We start from the raw sequence: 17,785 nt of genomic DNA, 5'->3' as shown, positions 1-17,785 counted from the left end.
CCGAGCGAATTCCATTCACCACCACCCTCTGGCGTCTGTCCGTCAATCAGTTCCTAATTCAGTTTACCTACTCCTCGCTCCGAGCTGTAACGAACTGGTGTTCCAGTGAGCAGCTGCAATAAACGCTGATATAAACGTTGAAATAAACGCCCTTAAAGGACGTTCAAAATTTTTTTCTTTAAACGGAGCCAGCGGGAGCGGGGAGAAAGGAGGGACCTGGCACCACCAGGTTTGCACTTGCTCAAGAAGAGCCCTCAACCCCAGGTACTCAACAAAACCTAAAGATTAGGCTTAGAGACCTAGCCAGAGCTGCTGCTGTGTGTTACCACCACCTGCTGAGATAGAGAACATACTGAGGAGTTTCCGGCAGCACATGACCACATATAGGGAGGCAAAAGTTTGCTCTCTATCTCCACCTGCGTGCTGGTAGATGGACACAACCCACCAGTCTATGGATTGATCAGCATGATGATATGGGAAAAAAAATTAATTGGCTGAAATGGCAGCATTGTGGAATTTGTTCTCTAAGCCAGCTCATTCATAATGGTGCTCTTAAAACTTTCACTCAGCCACAGAATGATTTTCATCTTTCAAATTCTCAGTTTTCTACAATGGGCTCAGTTGTTAAATGCTCTTAAATCCATCAATTGGAACTTTAATAAGATTGGTAAATGACAGCAATGGAGCGTTTCAATCACCAAATACTGTTTAGTTGCACCTAGAGTCAATACAAAATATGAAAAGTTTGGGAACTTTGTTCAAAATAATTTATCTGTTCATCTTTAGAAATTGGTTTGGTCAAAAGTCCCAGGAGGAGCACGCTGTCCTCATCCATCTCCTAATCCTTGTTTTTCCTGCATCATCTCTCCTTGTGGACACCAAGCAAAGCTAAGCTTTGTGAATCTACTTCTTCAGATTTATGTTGGTCTGTAAATTATGAATTTACACCTGTGAATGCTCAGATTTTACTATATTTTGGTCAGACATCTGGTGGAAAGAACTTTTGCAAATCAAAATCTTTCAAGAACACCTAATATGGGAATCATCAGCCTTAGTAACTGATCTTACATCTGCAGGCAAAGCTTTATGTGACTTTTGTATTATCCATTACAGTAATCTTACAGTGTACATTTAGTGGAACTGGGTTATTCTGTTTAAGAAATATGAAGAAGCCTATTGGTTTACACATCCCTCGTTGAAAAAAAAGAGGAATTTGGAAGTCCTTTGGTGCCTACTTGAAATCTGCTGCTTCTTGTACTTAATATTGGTAACTATTCTTATAACTGTCTTATACTATTGCATATCTTGCTAGATGTTTGTTCTATTTCATATTATATTTAAAAATGCAACTAAACACTAAAGAACGACAACGTGGGCAGAGCAGCTCATAGGTGTCTTTGGCGCTTTGTTTTGGGTGAACGCGGCGTCGGAGCTCGGAGGCCCATCATTGCGCCGAGGAGGCGGGGCTAAGCCGGCTTCAACGTTCTGACGTCACGCCGTCTCCGGCTTTTCAATGTAACCTCCTTGGGCTTTTGCCTGCCAGAAGACGGAAGTGACGCACCGGGAGCGTCCCTAGCGGAAGTTATGCACTTTGGCGTGCAGCTACCGGAAGCTCCGGCCACCTGGGCGCCTGCGCAGTGCAGGCTGAAGGCCGCCGCCGCTGTGTTTCCTGCCTGCGGGCTCCGGGGTCGTGGCCGGTGAGGGATGGCGGAGCAGGAGGGCCCCGAGCCCAGGGTGGACATTAACCGGGCGGGAGTGAAGGAGCTGGAGGCGGCGCTCAGCGGAATTGGCCGGAGAAGAGCGCGAGCCATAGTGCGGAAAAGGGAGGTGAGTGTCCGCATTTACGCTCCAGGGATGGACAGGGAGAGCTGGAGGTTGCGAGGCGGAGGAGAGCAGAGCTGGGGTGTGAGCAGAAGGAGAGGCGAGAGCTTGGATTAGGTGGTGTGAGGAGGGGGAGGTGGTGGAGTGTGAGAACTAGGGGTTCTAGGGTTTGAGGAGGGGAATGCTGGGGGTGGTGGAGTGTGAGGAGGAGGCGAGGGCTGGGGTTTACTGGGTGTGAGCAGAAGGAGAGGTGAGAGCTTGGATTAGGTGGTGTGAGGAGGGGGAGGTGGTGGAGTGTGAGAACTAGGGTTCTAGGGTTTGAGGAGGGGAATGCTGGGGGTGGTGGAGTGTGAGGAGGAGGCGAGGGCTGGGGTTTACTGGGTGTGAGCAGAAGGAGAGGTGAGAGCTTGGATTAGGTGGTGTGAGGAGGGGGAGGTGGTGGAGTGTGAGAACTAGGGGTTCTAGGGTTTGAGGAGGGGAATGCTGGGGGTGGTGGAGTGTGAGGAGGAGGCGAGGGCTGGGGTTTACTGGGTGTGAGCAGAAGGAGAGGTGAGAGCTTGGATTAGGGGGTGTGAGGAGGGGGAGGTGGTGGAGTGTGAGAACTAGGGGTTCTAGGGTTTGAGGAGGGGAATGCTGGGGGTGGTGGAGTGTGAGGAGGAGGCGAGGGCTGGGGTTTACTGGGTGTGAGCAGAAGGAGAGGTGAGAGCTTGGATTAGGTGGTGTGAGGAGGGGGAGGTGGTGGAGTGTGAGAACTAGGGGTTCTAGGGTTTGAGGAGGGGAATGCTGGGGGTGGTGGAGTGTGAGGAGGAGGCGAGGGCTGGGGTTTACTGGGGTGTGAGCAGAAGGAGAGGTGAGAGCTTGGATTAGGTGGTGTGAGGAGGGGGAGGTGGTGGAGTGTGAGAACTAGGGGTTCTAGGGTTTGAGGAGGGGAATGCTGGGGGTGGTGGAGTGTGAGGAGGAGGCGAGGGCTGGGGTTTACTGGGTGTGAGCAGAAGGAGAGGTGAGAGCTTGGATTAGGTGGTGTGAGGAGGGGGAGGTGGTGGAGTGTGAGAACTAGGGGTTCTAGGGTTTGAGGAGGGGAATGCTGGGGGTGGTGGAGTATGAGGAGGAGGCGAGGGCTGGGGTTTACTGGGTGTGAGCAGAAGGAAAGGTGAGAGCTTGGATTAGGGGGTGTGAGGAGGGGGAGGGTGGTGGGAGGTGAGAACTGTGGGGAGGAGAAGGGGAAGTTGGGGGTGGGGGAGGTGAGAACTGGGGGTTCTAGGGTTTGAGGAGGGGAATGCTGGGGGTGGTGGAGTGTGAGGAGGAGGCAAGGGCTGGGGTTTACTGGGTGTGAGCAGAAGGAGAGGGGGGAGGTGGTGGTAAGAGCTTGGATTAGGGGGTGTGAGGAGGGGGAGGTGGTATGTGCAGGGGAATGCTGGAGGTGCTGGGAGGTGAGAACTGGGGGTGTGTGGGGAGAAGGGAAAGTTGGGGGTGGGGGAGGTGAGAACTGTGGGGAGGAGAAGGGGAAGTTAGGGGTGGGGGAGGTGAGAACTGGGGGTTCTAGGGTTTGAGGAGGGGAATGCTGGGGGTGGTGGAGTGTGAGGAGGAGGCAAGGGCTGGGGTTTACTGGGTGTGAGCAGAAGGAAAGGTGAGTGCTTGGCTTAGGGGTGTGAGGAGGGGGAGGTGGTATGTGGAGGGGAATGCTAGAGGTGGTGGGAGGTGTGGGGAGAAGGGAAAGCTTGGGTGGGGGAGGTGAGAACTGTGGGGAGGAGAAGGGGAAGTTGGGGGTGGGGGAGGTGAGAACTGGGGGTTCTAGGGTTTGAGGAGGGGAATGCTGGGGTGGTGGAGGTGTGAGGAGGAGGCAAGGGCTGGGGTTTACTGGGTGTGAGCAGAAGGAAAGGTAAGAGCTTGGATTAGGGGGTGTGAGGAGGGGGAGGTGGTATGTGGAGGGGAATGCTGGAGGTGGTGGGAGGTGTGGGGAGAAGGGAAAGCTGGGGTGGGGGAGGTGAGATCTGTGGGGAGGAGAAGGGGAAGTTGGGGGTGGGGGAGGTGAGAACTGTGGGGAGGAGAAGGGGAAGTTGGGGGTGGGGGAGGTGGGAACTGGGGGTTCTAGGGTTTGAGGAGGGAATGCTGGGGGTGGTGGAGTGTGAGGCGGAGGCGAGGGCTGGGGTTTACTGGGTGTGAGCAGAAGGAAAGGTAAGAGCTTGGATTAGGGGGGGTGAGGAGGGGAGGTGGTGGGAGGTGAGAACTGTGGGGAGGAGAAGGGGAAGTTGGGGGTGGGGGAGGTGAGAACTGGGGGTTCTAGGGTTTGAGGAGGGGAATGCTGGGGGTGGTGGAGTGTGAGGAGGAGGCAAGGGCTGGGGTTTACTGGTGTGAGCAGAAGGAAAGGTAAGAGCTTGGATTAGGGGGTGTGAGGAGGGGGAGGTGGTGGAGTGTGAGAACTAGGGGTTCTAGGGTTTGAGGAGGGGAATGCTGGGGGTGGTGGAGTGTGAGGAGGAGGCGAGGGCTGGGGTTTACTGGGTGTGAGCAGAAGGAAAGGTGAGAGCTTGGATTAGGTGGTGTGAGGAGGGGGAGGTGGTGGAGTGTGAGAACTAGGGGTTCTAGGGTTTGAGGAGGAGGAGGCGAGGGCTGGGGTTTACTGGGTGTGAGCAGAAGGAAAGGTGAGAGCTTGGATTAGGTGGTGTGAGGAGGGGGGAGGTGGTGGAGTGTGAGAACTAGGGGTTCTAGGGTTTGAGGAGGAGGAGGCGAGGGCTGGGGTTTACTGGGTGTGAGCAGAAGGAAAGGTGAGAGCTTGGATTAGGTGGTGTGAGGAGGGGGAGGTGGTGGAGTGTGAGAACTAGGGGTTCTAGGGTTTGAGGAGGGGAATGCTGGGGGTGGTGGAGTATGAGGAGGAGGCGAGGGCTGGGGTTTACTGGGTGTGAGCAGAAGGAAAGGTAAGAGCTTGGATTAGGGGGTGTGAGGAGGGGGAGGTGGTGGAGTGTGAGAACTAGGGGTTCTAGGGTTTGAGGAGGGGAATGCTGGGGGTGGTGGAGTGTGAGGAGGAGGCGAGGGCTGGGGTTTACTGGGTGTGAGCAGAAGGAAAGGTGAGAGCTTGGATTAGGTGGTGTGAGGAGGGGGAGGTGGTGGAGTGTGAGAACTAGGGGTTCTAGGGTTTGAGGAGGAGGAGGCGAGGGCTGGGGTTTACTGGGTGTGAGCAGAAGGAAAGGTGAGAGCTTGGATTAGGTGGTGTGAGGAGGGGGAGGTGGTGGGGTGTGAGAACTAGGGGTTCTAGGGTTTGAGGAGGAGGAGGCGAGGGCTGGGGTTTACTGGGTGTGAGCAGAAGGAAAGGTGAGAGCTTGGATTAGGTGGTGTGAGGAGGGGGAGGTGGTGGAGTGTGAGAACTAGGGGTTCTAGGGTTTGAGGAGGGGAATGCTGGGGGTGGTGGAGTATGAGGAGGAGGCGAGGGCTGGGGTTTACTGGGTGTGAGCAGAAGGAAAGGTGAGAGCTTGGATTAGGTGGTGTGAGGAGGGGGAGGTGGTGGAGTGTGAGAACTAGGGGTTCTAGGGTTTGAGGAGGAGGAGGCGAGGGCTGGGGTTTACTGGGTGTGAGCAGAAGGAAAGGTAAGAGCTTGGATTAGGGGGTGTGAGGAGGGGGAGGTGGTGGAGTGTGAGAACTAGGGGTTCTAGGGTTTGAGGAGGGGAATGCTGGGGGTGGTGGAGTGTGAGGAGGAGGCGAGGGCTGGGGTTTACTGGGTGTGAGCAGAAGGAAAGGTGAGAGCTTGGATTAGGTGGTGTGAGGAGGGGGAGGTGGTGGAGTGTGAGAACTAGGGGTTCTAGGGTTTGAGGAGGAGGAGGCGAGGGCTGGGGTTTACTGGGTGTGAGCAGAAGGAAAGGTGAGAGCTTGGATTAGGTGGTGTGAGGAGGGGGAGGTGGTGGAGTGTGAGAACTAGGGGTTCTAGGGTTTGAGGAGGAGGAGGCGAGGGCTGGGGTTTACTGGGTGTGAGCAGAAGGAAAGGTGAGAGCTTGGATTAGGTGGTGTGAGGAGGGGGAGGTGGTGGAGTGTGAGAACTAGGGGTTCTAGGGTTTGAGGAGGGGAATGCTGGGGGTGGTGGAGTATGAGGAGGAGGCGAGGGCTGGGGTTTACTGGGTGTGAGCAGAAGGAAAGGTGAGAGCTTGGATTAGGTGGTGTGAGGAGGGGGAGGTGGTGGAGTGTGAGAACTAGGGGTTCTAGGGTTTGAGGAGGAGGAGGCGAGGGCTGGGGTTTACTGGGTGTGAGCAGAAGGAAAGGTAAGAGCTTGGATTAGGGGGTGTGAGGAGGGGGAGGTGGTATGTGGAGGGGAATGCTGGAGGTGGTGGGAGGTGTGGGGAGAAGGAAAGCTGGGGTGGGGGAGGTGAGAACTGTGGGGAGGAGAAGGGGAAGTTGGGGGTGGGGGAGGTGAGAACTGTGGGGAGGAGAAGGGGAAGTTGGGGGTGGGGGAGGTGGGAACTGGGGGTTCTAGGGTTTGAGGAGGGGAATGCTGGGGGTGGTGGAGTGTGAGGCGGAGGCGAGGGCTGGGGTTTACTGGGTGTGAGCAGAAGGAAAGGTAAGAGCTTGGATTAGGGGGTGTGAGGAGGGGGAGGTGGTGGGAGGTGAGAACTGTGGGGAGGAGAAGGGAAGTGGGGGTGGGGGAGGTGAGAACTGGGGGTTCTAGGGTTTGAGGAGGGGAATGCTGGGGGTGGTGGAGTGTGAGGAGGAGGCAAGGGCTGGGGTTTACTGGGTGTGAGCAGAAGGAAAGGTAAGAGCTTGGATTAGGGGGTGTGAGGAGGGGGGAGGTGGTGGAGTGTGAGAACTAGGGGTTCTAGGGTTTGAGGAGGGGAATGCTGGGGGTGGTGGAGTGTGAGGAGGAGGCGAGGGCTGGGGTTTACTGGGTGTGAGCAGAAGGAAAGGTGAGAGCTTGGATTAGGTGGTGTGAGGAGGGGGAGGTGGTGAGTGTGAGAACTAGGGGTTCTAGGGTTTGAGGAGGAGGAGGCGAGGGCTGGGGTTTACTGGGTGTGAGCAGAAGGAAAGGTGAGAGCTTGGATTAGGTGGTGTGAGGAGGGGGAGGTGGTGGAGTGTGAGAACTAGGGGTTCTAGGGTTTGAGGAGGAGGAGGCGAGGGCTGGGGTTTACTGGGGTGTGAGCAGAAGGAAAGGTGAGAGCTTGGATTAGGTGGTGTGAGGAGGGGGAGGTGGTGGAGTGTGAGAACTAGGGGTTCTAGGGTTTGAGGAGGAGGAGGCGAGGGCTGGGGTTTACTGGGTGTGAGCAGAAGGAAAGGTGAGAGCTTGGATTAGGGGGTGTGAGGAGGGGGAGGTGGTATGTGGAGGGGAATGCTGGAGGTGGTGGGAGGTGTGGGAGAAGGGAAAGCTGGGGTGGGGGAGGTGAGATCTGTGGGGAGGAGAAGGGGAAGTTGGGGGTGGGGGAGGTGAGAACTGTGGGGAGGAGAAGGGGAAGTTGGGGGTGGGGGAGGTGGGAACTGGGGGTTCTAGGGGTTGAGGAGGGGAATGCTGGGGGTGGTGGAGTGTGAGGCGGAGGCGAGGGCTGGGGTTTACTGGGTGTGAGCAGAAGGAGAGGGGGGAGGTGGTGGTAAGAGCTTGGATTAGGGGGTGTGAGGAGGGGGAGGTGGTATGTGGAGGGGAATGCTGGAGGTGGTGGAGAAGGGGAAGTTGGGGGTGGGGGAGGTGGTATGTGGAGGGGAATGCTGGAGGTGTGTGGAGAAGGGGAAGTTGGGGGTGAGGGAGGTGAGAACTGGGGGGTTCTAGGGTTTGAGGAGGGGAATGCTGGGGGTGGTGGAGTGTGAGGAGGAGGCGAGGCCTGGGGTTTACTGGGTGTGAGCAGAAGGAGAGGGGGGAGGTGGTGGTAAGAGCTTGGATTAGGGGGTGTGAGGAGGGGGAGGTGGTATGTGCAGGGGAATGCTGGAGGGTGCTGGGAGGTGAGAACTGTGGGGAGGAGAAGGGGAAGTTGGGGGTGGGGGAGGTGAGAACTGGGGGTTCTAGGGTTTGAGGAGGGGAATGCTGGGGGTGGTGGAGTGTGAGGAGGAGGCAAGGGCTGGGGTTTACTGGGTGTGAGCAGAAGGAAAGGTGAGAGCTTGGATTAGGTGGTGTGAGGAGGGGGAGGTGGTGGAGTGTGAGAACTAGGGGTTCTAGGGTTTGAGGAGGGGAATGCTGGGGGTGGTGGAGTATGAGGAGGAGGCGAGGGCTGGGGTTTACTGGGTGTGAGCAGAAGGAAAGGTGAGAGCTTGGATTAGGTGGTGTGAGGAGGGGGAGGTGGTGGTGTGAGAACTAGGGGTTCTAGGGTTGAGGAGGGGAATGCTGGGGGTGGTGGAGTGTGAGGCGGAGGCGAGGGCTGGGGTTTACTGGGTGTGAGCAGAAGGAGAGGGGGGAGGTGGTGGTAAGAGCTTGGATTAGGGGGTGTGAGGGAGGGGGAGGTGGTATGTGGAGGGGAATGCTGGAGGTGGTGGGAGGTGTGTGGAGAAGGGGAAGTTGGGGGTGGGGGAGGTGAGAACTGTGGGGAGGAGAAGGGGAAGTTGGGGGTGGGGGAGGTGAGAACTGGGGGTTCTAGGGTTTGAGGAGGGGAATGCTGGGGGTGTGGAGTGTGAGGAGGAGGCGAGGGCTGGGGTTTACTGGGTGTGAGCAGAAGGAGAGGGGGGAGGTGGTGGTAAGAGCTTGGATTAGGGGGGTGTGAGGAGGGGGAGGTGGTATGTGCAGGGGAATGCTGGAGGTGCTGGGAGGTGAGAACTGGGGGTGTGTGGGGAGAAGGGAAAGTTGGGGGTGGGGGAGGTGAGAACTGTGGGGAGGAGAAGGGGAAGTTGAGGGTGGGGGAGGTGAGAACTGGGGGTTCTAGGGTTTGAGGAGGGGAATGCTGGGGGTGGTGGAGTGTGAGGAGGAGGCAAGGGCTGGGGTTTACTGGGTGTGAGCAGAAGGAAAGGTGAGAGCTTGGATTAGGTGGTGTGAGGAGGGGGAGGTGGTGGAGTGTGAGAACTAGGGGTTCTAGGGTTTGAGGAGGGGAATGCTGGGGGTGGTGGAGTATGAGGAGGAGGCGAGGGCTGGGGTTTACTGGGTGTGAGCAGAAGGAAAGGTGAGAGCTTGGATTAGGTGGTGTGAGGAGGGGGAGGTGGTGGAGTGTGAGAACTAGGGGTTCTAGGGTTTGAGGAGGGGAATGCTGGGGGTGGTGGAGTATGAGGAGGAGGCGAGGGCTGGGGTTTACTGGGTGTGAGCAGAAGGAGAGGGGGGAGGTGGTGGTAAGAGCTTGGATGAGGGCGTGTGAGGAGGGGGAGGTGGTATGTGGAGGGGAATGCTGGAGGTTGTGGGAGGTGTGGGGAGAAGGGAAGTTGGGGTGGAGGAGGTGAGAACTGGGGGTTGTAGGGTTTGAGGAGGGGAATGCTGGGGGTGGTGTGGAGTGTGAGGAGGAGGCGAGGGCTGGGGTTTACTGGGTGTGAGCAGAAGGAGAGGGGGGAGGTGGTGGTAAGAGCTTGGATTAGGGGGTGTGAGGAGGGGGAGGTGGTATGTGGAGGGGAATGCTAGAGGTGGTGGGAGGTGTGGGGAGAAGGGGAAGTTGGGGGTGGGGGAGGTGAGAACTGTGGGGAGGAGAAGGGGAAGTTGGGGGTGGGGGAGGTGAGAACTGGGGGTTCTAGGGTTTTGAGGAGGGGAATATAGTAACATATAGTAACATAGTAGATGACGGCAGAAAAAGACCTGCACGGTCCATCTAGTCTGCCCACGATAAACTCATATGTGTATACCTTACCCTGATTTGTACCTGTCTTTTCCAGGGCACAGCCGTATAAATCTGTGCAGCAGTATTTCCCATCTCCCAACCACCAGTCCCTCCTCCCATCACCGGCTCCGGCACAGACCCCGTATAAAAAGTCTGCCCTCCCCCATCCTAGCCTCTCAACCACCAACCCCTCTTCCCCCTGCCACCCAATTTCAGTTAAGCTTCTGTGGATCCATTCCTTCTGCACAGGATTCCTTTATGCCTGTCCCACGCATGCTTGAATTCCGTTACCGTTTTCATCTCCACCACCTCCCGCGGGAGGGCATTCCAAGCGTTCACCACCCTCTCCGTGAAGAAATACTTCCTGACATCGTTCCTGAGTCTGCCCCCCTTCAATCTCATTTCATGTCCTCTCGTTCTACCGCCTTCCCATCTCCGGAAAAGATTCGTTTGCGGATTAATACCTTTCAATATTTGAACGTCTGTATCATATCACCCCTGTTCCTCCTTCCCTCCAGAGTATACATGTTCAGGTCAGCAAGCCTCTCTTCATACGTCTTGGAACGCAAATCCCATACCATCCTCGTAGCTTTTCTTTGCACCGCTTCCATTTTTTAACATCCTTCGCAAGGTACGGCCTCCAAAACTGAACACAATACTCCAGGTGGGGCCTCACCAACGTCTTATAACAGGGGCATTAAAACCTCCTTTTTTCTGCTGGTCACACCTCTCTCTATACAGCCTAGCAACCTTCTCGCTACGGCCACCGCCTTGTCGCACTGTTTCATCGCCTTCAGGTCCTCAGATACTATCACCCCAAGATCCCTCTCCCCGTCCGTGTCTATCAGGCTCTCCCCACCTAACACATACGCCTCCCTTGGATTTCTACTCCCTAAGTGCATCACTTTGCATTTCTTCGCATTGAATTTTAATTGCCAAACGTTAGACCATTTTTCCAGCTTCTTCAGATCTTTTTTCATGTTTTCCACTCCCTCCGGGGTGTCCACTCTGTTGCAAATCTTGGTGTCATCCGCAAAAAGGCAAACTTTACCTTGTAACTCTTCGGCAATGTCACTCACAAATATATTGAACAGAATGGGCCCCAGCACCGATCCCTGAGGCACTCCACTACTCACCTTTCCCTCCTCCGAGTGAACTCCATTTACCACCACCCTCTGGCGTCTGCCCGTCAACCAGTTCCTAATCCAGTTTACCACTTCGGGTCCTATCTTCGGGTGGTGGGGGTGGTGGAGTGTGAGGCGGAGGCGAGGGCTGGGGTTTACTGGGTGTGAGCAGAAGGAGAGGGGGGAGGTGGTGGTAAGAGCTTGGATTGGGGGAGGTGAGAACTGGGGGTTGTAGGGTTTGAGGAGGGGAATGCTGGGGGTGGTGAAGGTTAAGTTAGGGGTGGTGGGGTGTGAGCTAGAGGAGCAGATTGAGCAGGGAATTACAGGGTTTGAGGAGGGGAATGGTGGGGTGTGAGGAGGAGAGGGGGTTGTCAGCAGCAGGAGAGGAGTGAGGTAGGGTTTGCAGGGGGTGAGGTGGAGGGGTGAGGAGAGCTGGGGGTTGTGGTGGAGGGAGAGAGAAGAGTTGTGGCATGTGAGCAGGAGGAGGGGAGGAGCGCTGGGGTTGCTGGGTGTGACAGGGGAGAGCTGGGGGGTTGCTGGATATGAGGGAGGCGAGAGAGGAAGGGAGGAAAGAGGTGGGGTTGCATGGTGTGAGGAGGAGGGGGAGCTGGGGGTTGCAGGCTCTGAGGGGGAGGTGGAGGGGAGACCTGGGGGTTACAGGTACAAGGGGAAGAAGGGGAGGCGAGAGCTGAGAACTGTGTAGGGAGGGGGAAGTAGGTGAAAGATGTGAGTCACTGGGTGTGAGGGGAAGGAAAATCTAGAACTGGGGCTGTGAGGAGGTGGAAAGGTGAGAGCTAGGGGTTATGATATTCGTGGAGGGGGGATACAAAGGTGACAGTATGTGGGGATATAGAAAAAAGTGACATCTATGGGTTTCCAATCTATATTTGTTGGATAGATCTATTGTAGCTCAGTGAATGGAAGGGTGTAAGCTAACCCCAAATAGAGTGGGGGAAGGGGCTGGGAACTGGTGGGTGAGAATTGTGAGCTAAAGGGTGTGTGGAGAGAGAAGGGAAACCTGTTGTATTCCCCTTTCTCATCTCTTCCACTAGTATCATCATTTTGATTGCCTCAAGCCTTTCTTGGTACAGTTTCTCTTCCAGACAGTGTATCATGTCACCACTGTTATTACTATTATTTAATTCCTTCTGTAGCATATCCAGCTGTGAGCATCGTAGAATACAATCTGCTTCATGGAGCTTACTTATGCTGTTTAAGCAGCCCTTTTCTGGTCCACTGCTCTCTCCTTACTATCCTTATAAAGATCTGCCTTCCAGACCTGAATTTGGTACTTAAGACTCTAATGACCTGTATGGGAAGTTTTAATTCCTTACCCCTGTTGTAACACTTTCTGCTTATGTACCTAAGGGTGCTGTGGGTCATTTTAGTAGATTTGTTGCTTTCAAGTCATCTGAAAGTACATAAGTAATGCCATAATGGGAAAAGACCAAGGGTCCATTGAGCCCAGCATCCTGTCCACGAAAGCGGCCAATCCAGGCCAAGGGCACCTGGCAACTTCCCAAACGTGTCACTTCTGCTTTGCTTTCTTACATAGTAACATAGTAAATGGTGGCAGATAAAGACCAAGTACAGTCCATCTAGTCTGCTCAATAAGATAAACTCATTACGTTTGGTATGAAGTGATACTTCATATGTATACCTCCCTGTTCTTGATTTATCCCTGCGTTTTGTAGGGCACAGACATAGTAACATAGTAGATGACGGCAGAAAAAAGACCTGCACGGTCCATCCAGTCTGCCCAAGAAATGTGCCACTTTTTTGTGTATACCTTACCTTGATTTGTACCTGTCTTTTTCAGGGCACAGACTGTACAAGTCTGCCCAGCACTATCCCCGCCTCCCACCACCGGCTCTGTTATCCAATCTCGGCTAAGTCTGCCCAGCACTGGCTTTCCTACCTAATCTCCCCTAAGCTTCTTTGGATCTGATCTTTCTAAACAGGATTCCTTTGTGTTTGTCCCACACATTTTTAAATTCCCTTACAGTTTTCATTTTATCTCTACCACCTCCCGTGGGAGGGCATTCCAGGTATCTACCAGCCTCTCAGTGAAAAAATACTTCCCAATGTTATTCCTGATTTGTCCCACTTTCAACTTCAGTTCATGCCCTCTAGTTCTGCGGATTAATACCTTTGAAATATTTGTATCATATCGCTCCTGTTTCTCCTTTCCTCCAGGGTCTGCAAGTCTCTCCACGTACGTCTTGCTATGTAAACCCCCTACCATTTTTGTCACTTTTATCTGAACCAAGTCTTTTAACATCCTTAACAAGATAAGGCCTCCAAAACTGAACACAGTTCTCCAAGTGGGGCCTCACCGATGACATACAGGAGCATCAATACCTCTTTTCTTCTGCTGGTTACACCCCTGTCTATTCTTTGTTTTGTTTATTTCTGGTATTGCTTCTTTTTAGAGCTGGGGGAGGTGAGGTAGTGTTTGTTTTATCATAAATCAAACCATTGTATTTTATGTTTTTGACTTTGTTTCATTGTGGTGGTCACTGTATTTGTAGATTTAGTTTTGCTGTGCACTTTCTCCTGATCTTCCTCCTGCTGCACTGATCCCTGCAGTGGAGGGTTAGAGAGAGGTGACGTCTGGATTCTATTCACGTAAAGCTATATTGCAATAAGTTTTTATATTGAAATTATGGTTTGCAGTGTATTAATTTAATTAAAAATAAACATAATCCTTATGGATTGGTTTTGAACTTGGAAAGGGGGATCATAGGGTTTATATTAGAATCTCATAAGTCATGATGGGAGCAGTCTTGGGCAGGAGCAACTTCTCCTGAGTCAGTAAACAGCATAAAATGTTTTGTACTGTTTTGGATTCTTGCCAGGTACTTGTAACCTGGATTAGCCACTGTAAGAAACAGGATGCTGGGCTTGATGGATCTTCAATCTGTCCCAGTATGGCAACTCTTATGTGGTGAATCTTAGTCGCCAGTGTTTAGGAGACTTGTTTGTGAATGTTTTCACCCTGCCTAAAGATTCTTGTCCTCTTAATAATTAACAGCATTTTGCACCCTAGATGTGCTTCAAAAGTATAAAATGTATACATCTTCCAAGTTTTCGACCAGTCTTCCAGCCATTTGTTGGCTTACTGGAGCATTATCACAACCCAGCTTTCCCTATTAAGCTGTTTGGGTCACTGATTACAGTTTATTAAAATTTGCTGAACTGCCATAATTGACTAGCAGTACTCGGCAATTTACAATGGCTTAAAACAAATTTGTGAGAAAGGAAAGCAACTACAAAATATGACAGGAAAGCAGTAAAACACACATACAGAAAGAGCAAGAAGGAGAATTTGGGGGGGGAGAGAGAGAACAGCTGGTAAAAGGAGGGAGAAATGAAAAGGTACAGGAAAAAGGATTAAAATGGAGAAAGGGGGAAAGTTGCTATAAGTCGCAGTAATTCAGTTTAGGGGACAAGCATTATTAGTGTGCAACCAGGTCTTCAGTTTTGATCTAAAATTCTTAAATGAGGATTCTTCACAGATGTCTAGCGGGAGGGTATTCCAATGAAAAGGGGAAACAAAAAGGAAAGCAATGCTGTGGGTGGAACCTAAGTATGCAAGTTTAGGTCTGGGTAAAACTAAATGATGGTCATTTGTTGAATGGAGAAGGTGAATAGGGAGTATGGAACAGTGAGAGATGAGAGGCAAGAGGTAAGCTCATCCTTTGGGATTTGAATGTAAGGAACAATAGTTTGTTTTATTTTTGTTACATTTGTACCCTGTGCTTTCCCACTCATGGCAGGCTCAATGTGGCTTACATGGGGCAATGGAGGGTTAAGTGACTTGCCCAGAGTCACAAGGAGCTGCCTGTGCCTGAAGTGGGAATCAAACTCAGTTCCTCAGTTCCCCAGGACCAAAATCCACCACCCTAACCACTAGGCCACTCCTCCCCCATGTAGAAGTCAGCCCTTGCAGATCACCAATGTGGCCGCGCAGGCTTCTACATGGAATGTTGCTAGTGGAATAGCAACAGTCCATGTAGAATCTCCAATAGAAGCAACATTCCATGTAGAATCTCCAATAGCATCTATTTTATTTTTGTTACATTTGTACCCTGCGCTTTCCCACTCATGGCAGGCTCAATGCGGCTTACATGGGGCAATGGAGGGTTAAGTGACTTGCCCAGAGTCACAAGGAGCTGCCTGTGCCTGAAGTGGGAATTGAACTCAGTTCCCCAGGACCAAACTCCACCACCCTAACCACTAGGCCATTCCTCCATGTTGGGAAATCGGAAGCCAATGATATTTTTGTAACAATGGTGGTACATGGTCAAAACGATGAGCATGACATAACCGGTGGCCGTATTCTGCAGGGACTGTAATTATTTAATAGAAGCTTGAGTTCAACCTAAATAAATGATATTGCAATAATCTAGTCTTGTAATGAGCAAGGCAACAAGTAAACAGTGAAAGATTTTGGAACTAAATAGCGACAAATTGCACGGAGCTGGAGAAGTACAAAGAAACCTGTTTTGCACACATGAGAGATCTGAAAAGTGAATGATAACTGTGAATCAAAAATGATATCTAAACGATTCAACTGGTTGAAAAGTGGAATCAAACATCTGAAGCAAGACAGACGGAATGGAAAGACTTTCTGTAAACCAACAGCTTATGGCTTATGTCTTTGTTTCAACATTTTTTATTGATGACACAGCAAAAAAGGAAAAAAAACACTTTTCGTACAGAAACTCAAGTATACAAATATATCTAAGTAAATCACTTGCTACTAACCGTCATCAAACTTTTAACTTTTTATGCCCCCCATATCCTCGTCCATGTTTTAATCCCCCTTTCCCTCTCCCAACTCTCCAACTTCCACGGTCATGTCTTTGTCTTTATTGAGAACTAATTGTGATTAGATAACCAATCAGAAATAATTTTTAAACGGTCCTGAAGTGGACCAAGGGATGGGTTACGAGGATTTATTGGATAAAGCAGGAAAATGTCATGTGCATAAAAGTGAAATGAGACACCTGTGGACAGTACTAGAGTAGCTAAAGGACTGAGAAATAAATTAAAAAGAAATGGTGACAAAACAGAGCCTTGTGGAACACCGCAAGGTAGAGACTGGGGTGAAGCCCTAGAAGAACTACTACTACTTAACATTTCTAGAGCGCTACTAGGGTTACGCAGCGCTGTACAGATTAACAAAAAGGACAGTCCCTGCTCCAAGGAGCTTACAATCTAATGGCCGAAATGTCAAGTTGGGGCAGTCTAGATTTCCTGAATAGAGGTATGGTGGTTAGGTGCCGAAGGCGACATTGAAGAGGTGGGCTTTGAGCAAGGCTTTGAAGATGGGCAGGGAGGGGGCCTGGCGTATAGGCTCAGGGACAACAGTGTAGGAACGGTCAGAAAGAAATGATGTGAACCAAGACAAAACTAGATTGAACGCAGCTGAAAGATCCAAGGAGACAGCGAGAACCACCATGTGTTTATCCTAATAAGGGTAAACTTATGTTTCAATAATTTTTATTGATGATTCAACAACATAAACATTACTGTTAATTCTGAAAGAGTGCAACTTAAAGACTTTGAAGGCTATTTACAGAGTCATCTTGTATCATCAACATTTTCCTCCCATTTTCCCCCCCCCCCCCCCCCCCCCCCCCCCCCCCCCCAGCAACATTCCATCCCCTCCCAACTGGATCCTTAAAACCCAAATGCTTCGGCCACAGTGGAGTGGTCCCCGAAGGCCTTTGCTCTGATAGCCCTCCAGAACCCGTCCCCCATACAGCACATTAACCCCCCCCTCCCCCTACTAATACAGTGCCATCAGAGGAGAAGCACCACCAGCTCCTTCTTACAAGTCAAATATTTAACAGGGAACTCTTAGCTCTCGGGGGCAGAGAATCCAAAAGCGGGCCCATCTCATGCAATAATTACTAAACTCCCGGGAATTCCCTTCCCGGACCATCAGTCTCTCAGTTCGTAACAGCTGCACCATTTGCATTCGCCATAAGGGTAAACTTTTTTTTTTTTGTTACATTTGTACCCTGCGCTTTCCCACTCATGGCAGGCTCAATGCGGCTTACATATTGTATACAGGTACTTATTTGTACCTGGAGCAATGGATGGTTAAGTGACTTGCCCAGAGTCACAAGGAGCTGACAGCAGTGATAACAGTTAAAATGTGATCTAAAGCCTGATTGTTTGGGATGAACGGCGAGAGATTTATCAGCAAAGGAGGAGAGTTGCGTGAATATGATTTGTTCTAAAACCTTAAGAAAGGAAAGACAAGTTAGAGACGGGCCAGTCAAGTGAGGGTATCTTAAGGATCGGTTCAACGATTGCCCTTTTCCAACAGAGTGGTACCTGACCAAGAAAAAGGCATCTCGAGTTCCTGTTATCTTGGGGTTATCCTTGACTCTGCCTTAACTTTCCTACCACAGATTTCCAACTTGACTAAGATGAGCATCTTTTGTCAGATCTACACTCTTCGTCATCTCGTCAGTCATGATGATTTCATGCTCTGATACTCTCACTTTTCATGTCCAGGTTAGATTACTGTAACAATATTTATGCTGGCTTACCATACTTCTTGAAGAAACGCCAAAGTCTTCAGAACACTGCCATTAGGCTTCTCTATCACGCCCGCTGCTCTGATCATATTACACCTTTACTGAAAGACCACCACTGGGTTACCAGTTGAACAAAGAATTATTTACAAAGTGGCAATACTCACCTTTAAAGCTTTCCGTTATGGCATCCTGGAATACTTATCTGGTCTTATGATCCCCTACTGTCCTGATTGGGCTCTCCGCTTCATTAATGCCCAACGCCTCGTTTTACCTAACCCGAAATCAGCCCATCTGGAATCTACGAAGTACTGTGCTTTTTATTTCCTATCGCCTTGTACTTGGTATAGCTTCCCCTTGACCCTCTGTGGTAATCTGTCTTACAAGAGTTTTAAATCGGACCTCAAAACCTCAAAAGCCTACAGTACCCCTGGCTGATGCCTTGGACCATTTGACATGAATTTTTCTACCACCCCTACTGTTTCCCTCCCCCTCCTCTACCTGATTCTTTTTCCTGTTTAATTTTCTTCTCTGCCTACCTTATTTTGTGTGATTTACATATATTGGGATTCCTTTCTTTTTTGTGTGTTAGTCTGTA

The 17,785-nt window shown here is 51.4% G+C and overlaps 1 protein-coding gene across 2 annotated transcripts in view; it reads left to right on the top strand.

The window, feature by feature from the left end:
* Window positions 1-1,636: 1,636 nt before the first annotated feature.
* The window catches only part of LOC115468238 (F-box/WD repeat-containing protein 7-like), an 88,976-nt gene continuing 72,827 nt past the window's right edge, over window positions 1,637-17,785 (top strand). For both annotated transcript variants that reach the window (XM_030199776.1, XM_030199775.1), the window contains exon 1: window positions 1,637-1,827. In XM_030199776.1, coding sequence (XP_030055636.1) covers window positions 1,705-1,827 — 123 coding nt within the window. In that variant the 5' untranslated portion in view covers window positions 1,637-1,704. The remainder of the gene's footprint in view (window positions 1,828-17,785) is intronic.

Source organism: Microcaecilia unicolor, chromosome 4, assembly GCF_901765095.1.
Source record: "Microcaecilia unicolor chromosome 4, aMicUni1.1, whole genome shotgun sequence".
NCBI lineage: Eukaryota > Metazoa > Chordata > Amphibia > Gymnophiona > Siphonopidae > Microcaecilia > Microcaecilia unicolor.
Note: the sequence above shows the minus strand (reverse complement) of the source record. Positions and strands in the feature narration are given on the sequence as shown.